The sequence below is a fragment of the Nicotiana tabacum genome, chromosome 12, assembly GCF_000715075.1.
Source record: "Nicotiana tabacum cultivar K326 chromosome 12, ASM71507v2, whole genome shotgun sequence".
In the NCBI taxonomy this organism is placed as follows: Eukaryota; Viridiplantae; Streptophyta; class Magnoliopsida; order Solanales; family Solanaceae; genus Nicotiana; species Nicotiana tabacum.
This window is the reverse complement of record NC_134091.1, coordinates 53,998,053-54,006,417: the sequence shown is the minus strand read 5'-3', so window position 1 is coordinate 54,006,417 and position 8,365 is coordinate 53,998,053. Positions and strand designations below refer to the sequence as shown.

General features: G+C 31.9%; 1 protein-coding gene across 1 annotated transcript; it reads left to right on the top strand.

Annotated features, from left to right (window-relative positions):
- Positions 1-1,152: 1,152 nt before the first annotated feature.
- LOC107813538 (metallothionein-like protein type 2) lies at positions 1,153-2,105 on the top strand. The gene is made up of 3 exons (XM_016638820.2): positions 1,153-1,319; positions 1,608-1,679; positions 1,812-2,105. Exons 1-3 carry the CDS (start codon positions 1,255-1,257, stop codon positions 1,897-1,899), a joined length of 225 nt encoding a protein of 74 aa, XP_016494306.1. The 5' UTR covers positions 1,153-1,254; the 3' UTR covers positions 1,900-2,105.
- The last annotated feature ends 6,260 nt before the right edge of the window (positions 2,106-8,365 follow it).

The following is an 8,365-nucleotide window of genomic DNA, read 5'->3' as shown; positions in this document are numbered from 1 at the left end:
GCGAAATAATAAATACGGAAAGTAAAGAACATAAGTATTTTTACGTGAAAAATACCTGGCTCAAAAGGTGAAAAAAAATCACGATCTACTACCCAGTAGAATTTTTTCCAACACTTCACTAAATCACTGAGCCAAAAACAGCATTTACAAAACTCTTTGTAAACCTAAGAATTACCTCTAACCCTTTGTGGCAACCAGCCTCTAGCTGTTGCGACAACTTCAAGTTAAATCTAACTTGAATACTTCACTCAAAGTACCTAGTACAATTGCATCTAGATAAAGCTGAAAGGTACAACTCAAAAGCCCTACTACAATGAAACTAGGATAAAAGACAGACACTTGGAGCTGATTCTTCTATTTGGTTCATATAGCTTCAGGTTCGCACACTTGATTCACACAGGAATTGCTTGCAAAATGCCTTGCTATTTTGCTTTCAACTCATGTTTAACTTCAGCATGTGTGCATACCTGTAAAATGAAAACATCCTGCAATATATAGAGTTAGTAGAATAGGAAATAACTAGAGTTCTAATGTTATACTCTTCCATGGTGGAAGAGTTCTAGTTATCTTCAACTTCTAACTCCTCTCTTATCTAGGATAGAGTTCTCTTTGAGTAAGGAGTCATTCTCCTTATCACTTATGCAATCTTTTCGTTCAAGAGATATCATATATAACCACTTAAGCTTATCTGCTTCACATGCATGCCTTGTGTTCGAATCTGCCTGTGTCTGTGTACACTATGTATGGATTTGATTCATGCTTGAATTCCTTTGTCAATCATCAAAACAAATTTATTTAGGCCAACAAAGATGCTCTTAAAAATTCTCTACATTAGAAGTATTTAATAAGCATAAAGGAATATTTGATGGTAAGTGCTACGATTATTATTTCCTTTTTTTAATTTATGTGACGTAAAACTAAATACTTGTAGCCAACATTTAAGGGCCATTAGGGTACATCTTTTACACAATTTAATCTCAAGGAACCACCTTAGGAATGTCAACTATTGTCGGCTGATGGATTCTATTTTCCTCAAGACTAAAAACTGTATAAAAATTAAACACTGTATACAAATTCTCAATTAATTGTCAACGTGTCACGCACACAATCATCAATTTTATCGTCCTTTCTCCTATAAAAACCCCATCCTACGCTTCACATTTCATCACAACTGCAACAAGAACTAGCTTTAGTATACTTTCTTTCACAACAAATTAAATAGCTTATAATCTCCAAACAACAAATTAAGAAAACATGTCTTGTTGCGGAGGAAGTTGTGGCTGTGGATCTGGCTGCAAGTGCGGCAGCGGCTGCGGAGGGTAAGTTCTGATTCCGTACTATCATTCATTATTTTAAGCTACAAATATCGAATCCAGAGTCACTAGGTTCAGAACGAGTATCATCTTATTATACGTATAATTTTTTACTAATTCTTTTATGTGTATACATAATTTAAGTAAAAAATATTGGTTCAGACAGAAGTCATTCTGAATCCGCTGCCTCTTGACTATTTATTTTTCTTTTCCATTCCACCACATTCCCAGAAATAATTAAGAAGATATATATCAATTTTGTAACTAGTAGTGTTTTTAATGTATATATTGTAGATGTGGGATGTACCCAGACTTGGAGAAGTCCACTACCTTTACCATCGTTGATGGTGTTGCTCCCATGAAGAGGTACGTAAATCCAATTTTACTTTACTTTTCTCTGTGCTTTTTGGTTTAAACATATATTTACTAAATTCGAAAAAGAATAAAAAATATAGAAATTGGAAGGCTAATAAAAAAAGATTACTTGAAATGTTGCAGCTTTGAGGAATTTGGAGAGAAAGCAGCAGAAGGAGGAAATGGCTGCAAATGCGGATCAAACTGCACCTGTGACCCTTGCAATTGTTAAGATAATTCTCTTGTGATTCCACAATAATGTGTGTGTTTTCTGTAATAATAAGGATAAAACTACAGCTAGCCATGGAACTGATTGTCAGTTCTTAGGTTTGTTTGTTCTGATCACTTTCCTGTTTGTTTCTCCATCTGATATATATTTCTGTAGTGTGATTTGGGGTGTAACAGAAACGTATCATATATAAATTATAAGTTTGTTAATTTGTTCCTTTATTGCCTCTGAAATCTCTCATACTATTTCTTTTGCAGTACCGTATTTTTCATCTCTGTTAATATTTTTACTTCAATAATATTGAAGTATAAAGCAACGTAGTTAATATTGGACACGAAATTGCAAATGCAAATTTGAAAGATCAAAACGGAGAAAGTTTGCACTTTTGTTTTAACAATTATCAAAAGTTGTCACATTTATGACATTCGATTTGTGGAATTTGCTAATAAATCACGACCCATGCTCCTGTGCCTTCTTTTTAGAGGGGCTTAACTTTGACGAATAATTGGCGCGCTATTTTGGTATTGTTGATGTAAAATTACTAGTACTAATGTTTAGTACATGTTCATTCGAGCTAATAGACTAAATTAATAATCAAGTCATTCAAAGTGTAATTAGCACCAAACCGTAAATGGTTAAGTGATAAGTTAAGGGAAACACATGTATTAATTAACTATGCTTTAGTGATAACTACGTTTGTGTAGACATGTGTCATGTATTTATTGGATTGATATAAACATATGTGTAGACATGTGTCATGTATTTATTGGATTGATATAAACATATGATACGAATAAGTATTTACTGAAATATCACCGAGGAGCAGCTAGACTCAAATTAGATGGTAATGTTCTTCCTTAGGATGTTGTTTTGTTGTCATCTAAGCTTTACCAGTTGAAAATCCTAGCATCAAAGTGAAAAGAATACTAGGTAATTTTCTTATTTAGAAAACATAAAAATACTAAGTGTTTCTTCGCATTTGCTTTAATATTGAATGGCAAAATTACCGGGTACATTTATCGATAGGAGGCCACAAATACCCAATGATATAGACTAGTTGTGCAAAAGCTTTATTGGCCACCACCGTTATAGAAAGAAAAAAAAGAAGCTTTCTTTTTTGACTTTGGAATTAGGTTGCCTACTTATTGTTTAGCACGTTATGAGCAAACAAATATTAGTTTCATTTTCTGAGCTCTCAATTGAGTTGAAATGATAGAAAGACGGTTTCTTATACATAAGCAACACTTCATAAATCATAAAGTTTAAAGAAGTTAATGTTGTACACGAACTTGATGTTGTATAGTATATATGATTAAATTATAGTCCATGATGTCATGTAGCCAATCAGATTAGCAAATTGTAGTTGTGGTAGTAAAAGAAGAATCTTCAAACTTTTTATCGTGTTAGAAATAGTGATATGCTTCCTCTTTCGTAAAAGATATGTATTCTCCAAAAGCAAAAGGGATGATTGATGAATACCATCTTCGACGGCTGAAAATATAGAGCATAAAAAGGTCTTTTTATGAGCATCTCATGGTTTTTTATTGTCTGAAGTTCACTGGTCTAAGTGATTCAAATTCGTGCTATTATGGGAAATTTTAATATTTCTTATTAAAAAGACTTTAGATTTCTAATTAAGGACGAAAAAATATTTTCTCGTAAAAAATATAATGAGAGCTAGCTGTAGTATGTATTCTCCAAAACCAAAAGGGATTGATGATTGATGAAAATCATCTTGGACGGCTGTAAATAAGAAGTATAAAAGGGACTTTTTATGAACATCTCATTGGTTTTTTTTATTATCTGAAATTTATTGGCCTCACTTATTTAAATTTGTGCTATAAAATTTAACTCGAGATCTTTGGTTAATGAGTCAAAGAGACCTTTACTATTCCATCTATTAAAGAGAATTTTATTTTCAGAACTTAAACTCGAGATCTCTAGTTAAGGACGAAAAGATCAATATTATTCCGCCATAACCTTTGGTGGTACGAGTACATATCTCATGCTCATTTTACGGCTCTTTTATCCCTTTTTAAAATGCCTACCTGCTAGTTCAATTTTTTTATAATTGTTAAATCTACGAACCCCTTCAAGGTCTTGTGACTATCAAAATAATATGATATGGAGAATTTAACAAAGATCCTTTTCATTGGTTGCGGAGTTTTTCAAGAATCTAAAACTCCAAATAAGCATAGTTGGACTGATTGAGACGGAAAAAGAACAATTGGTCTTGTTGAGGATTTTAGGAATTATTTAATTGCACAAAATAAATGGTCTACGTTTATCAAAAGCGAGGGGAATCAAATTATATATAAGAAAGTCGCTCTCTACAAGTCTCCAACAATACCAATTGGATAATGTTATTTAGTAGGCGTTTGGACATAAGAATTGTAAAATTCGGAAAAATGATAAAAAAAAAGTTTAAAGTGAAAATGGTATTTGAAATTTAGAGTTGTGTTTGGACATAAATTTCAGTTTGGGTTGTTTTTGAAATTTTGTGAGTGATTTGAGTAAAAATTTTGAAAAACAGTTTTTTGCAGTTTTTCAAATTTTCGAACATTTCCAAAATGCATTTTCAAGTGAAAATTGAAAATTTTATGAACAAACGTTGATTTCGGAAAAAAACTGGAAAAATCTTCAACCAAATTATATGTCCAAACGGGCCCTTAATATGGTAAAGCGAGAAAAGTCTATAAATCCTAGATTGATGCCATCCCAAATGTCAGTGTTTAGAGTTGACAATGTAACCTTGCGTTGTGAAGTTACCTGAAAGGGTGTAATACATAAGGGTAAATATTTTGAACTAATATTCCTCAAACTTTAAATAGGATGGCACTTTAACTACTTGCTGATACGATGATCATGATTAGGGGTGTGCAAACAAAATCGATAAACCACACCAAATTGATAATTTGAGTCAAACCGAAGAAAAAAAACTCGATTGTAGTTTGGTTTGGTATTGGAAAAAAAAAATCGGCCATAATTGGTTTGGTTTGGTTTTAACTAAAAAAAAGTCAAATCGAAACCAAACCAACCCGATAGTACATTTATACAAATTTTAAAAATACTTTATACATATAAATATTTATTGTAATTTAATTTATTAATACTTCTTAAATTGTTTTCATAGTTTTATCTTTTGACTATTATTTCAAGTTTGGACTTAACATTCTTGAATGTAAATAAATTAACTTAACATTCTTGAATGGTAAATAAATTTATAACTCATAAATGTAGTAACTCAAACAAAGTTCAAATCAATACTAATGCTAACAAAAGAAATTCATGAATTCAACACTAGGAATGACGATAGTGTTGAATATCTATATTTTATGTTTACATTAGTTTATAATTAAAATGCATAGCTTAGTTCTTTAGTGCTTAGTTATGTAACTAATAATACTTATTAGCTATACTTATTTTAGCATGACTTATATATAGTATTTTTAGATTATGTTAATTTTCATTATAGGTTATTAATTAGCAATATTTGATTTATGTAATTTTATTATCTTTGTTATTGAATATTTTAGTATAATGCTATGACTTATTTCATATTATTGTGTTATTTTCTTGAAAAATATATTATATAGTTGTATCTTACTAGGACTAAAGAAATATTTGGAGCACAAGTTGCATATTTTGTGCTATGAAGACTTTACCCGAAAAAACTCGAAAACCCGAAAACAAAATCGAAAAACCCGAGAAAAATCGAGATTGAAAAATCCGACTTTGTTGGTTTGGTTTGGTTTGTAAATTTAAAAACCTAACACTATTGGTTTGGTAATTGAAAAATCCGAATCAACCCGACTTATGTACACCCCTAAACATGATCTCAAACTCTTAAAACATAGGAGTAGTAATCTCTTTTTTTCTCATTAACTATAGGGATGTTATCTATAAAAAAGTACATCATTCCCATAACCAAAATTCGAGACCTTTTACTTAAGAATGAAGTAACCTTTATCAGTTCACCACACCTCTTGGTAGTAATCAGTTTAGTTAATTAAATTGTATCCAAATGCTTTTATATCTTTTATTTCCTTAATAAAAATTGATATTTGGTCATTTACTTAGCTTTTTTAGTATATTTGTTTTCATTTTACACCAGTATTTCATAACCGCATTGGGGGTCCGATACTCCAAATTCGAGCCACATAATGCCTATTAAAAGGAGAAGGCCATCTTACTAGAACTTTTTTCATCCTCGTGGCTCAAACATAAGATCTTTGATAAGGGTGGAAGAATCCTATATATTCATTCCACCACAACTCTGGATGATTTATCTGGTTTAGTTTCTGTTTAGAAAATATCTTCATTCTTCTATTTTTTGTTAAAATGACTAAAAGTTATCCCTATACAAGGGGGCGAAGCGTTAAGAAGAGAAAGTATATCGCGATACAAAATAAAGTGGTGGCTAGTACACTAAGCTTAAATCAACTATTGTTCAAAACATAGAGCCTTTCTTTCTTAGTCGTCTGGTTTAATAAGTGAATTTCGATATGCTCTTAATATTTAGTTTAAAGTATATATATTTTTACGCATATTGCCTCACATTTTACTCATGTTTCGTAGACTTCGGATGTGAAATTTAATAATTTGTGCTAATTCGTAATATTACTATGTGTAGCAATTATCCGGAGGCAATATAGGGCGAAGGTGCGAGATTGGAGGCAAAAAGGAGCAAAATAGGAAAATTGCCACAGAGTAGCGCCCAGGCTAGCGTGGGACGCTACCTGTGGCAGTGAAGTCAGAGTGAAAAAAATCCCAGTGCCAGGGCTAACACCCCATGCTACCCTGGGCGCGGGTGACGGGAAAATTCTCCTAGTTCGCCCAGGACAAAGTTATTTTGGCCCAAGAACTCCCCAACTCGTATAAAAGCAAGACTAAGCCTATTTTGAGAGGGGAGACGTGACTTTGAGGAAAAAATACACACAAGGAACATCCGGGAGCGAGGATATCTCAGGTTTCTTCATCCTTTCTTAGTATTCTCAATTATTCAACACTTGTGAATTTGTTTTAATCTTATCATGAGTGACTAAAACACATAGTTCTGGAGTTGTAATTTAGCCATGAATATTGTTGTTTGACGTTGACTTAACCTTGATTAGAATTTTCTAATATATGGTTATTTCTTCAATTCTGTGATTAACTGCTTAATTGTCTGGCCAACAGTTAGGTTGTATTTACTATCTGTGCTATGCTTGGTAAAGTTACGTCTAGATTAGAGATGAATTGAAGAGGGCATGATCTTAACTCTAAGTGGAGGGTCGGATTTATGGTTAGAATGGGAATATTCCTAGTACCATGCTCAATTGAATATCGTAATCTTAATACGTTCTTAATAGATTGATTCCACAAGAATATAGCGTTAATATATTTTGAATAGGCAAGTAGTAATTCAGGATAATACACGAGAGGAATTGTTCGATTAATTAGCAATCATGAGTGAATGGTATGAAAGGGAGAGTTGACTAAAACGTAATAGGATTGGTGAATTGATCACAATCCTGGAATATTAGCCAAATACACAATAACTATTTTGCTGCTTGATTAATTAGTTACTTGTTAGAATTATTGCTTAGTATAATCACACTTTTGAACTCTGATTGACTCGACTGAATAATAATCTTGGTGAAACTATTGGGTAGTTAACACAAGTCTCTGTGGGTTCGACATTTGATTTATCACTTTATTACTTGTATGACCACGTATACTTGCGTGTGCGTTTGGGAGCAACAAGTTTTTGACTATTCATTCACTGGCCCGGCTAATTTCATTACATTAGCAGTATTTAATGAACGTAAAGGAATATTTAACGGTACTTAACCAAAGTACTAAGATTACTATTTCTCTTTTTTATTTGTATGATGTAGTTTTGACTGAGCAAGGAATTTAGGAAAAAAGATAGACTTTTCAAACTTATCTTCTTAATATATGTTATAAAATTAGTGTGGCTATAATCTTTTGAAACTTGTAACATTTATATGACTATAAAAGCTACTCATTTAGAGTAAAAATGAAAAGTTAAGAATTAAATTATTCTCAACCATAATAATATTGTAGCATTCTTTTTAAATGACGAGAAAATAATATCACACAAATAACAGAGGCCAACATTTTTTTCTCCTAAACGTAATTAAGGACTAAATACTTACGCAGCAAACATTCAAGGGCTATTAGCGTACTTTATCTTTTACAAGTAATTTAATACTCCATCAAGGACCCACCTTAGGAATGTCAAACATTGTCGACTGATCGATTCTATTTTTCCTTAAGACAGAGAAATTAAATAATTGTAATTTTCATTCTCAAACTCTCTATGGCAGCAAGCTTCATGCCTTTCTCCTCTAAAAAGATATTTCAAACATTATTAATTAAGCACTAGTATACATTAATTGTCAACGTGTCACGCACACAATCATCAATTTTATCGTCTTTCTCCTATAAAAACCCCATCCTATGC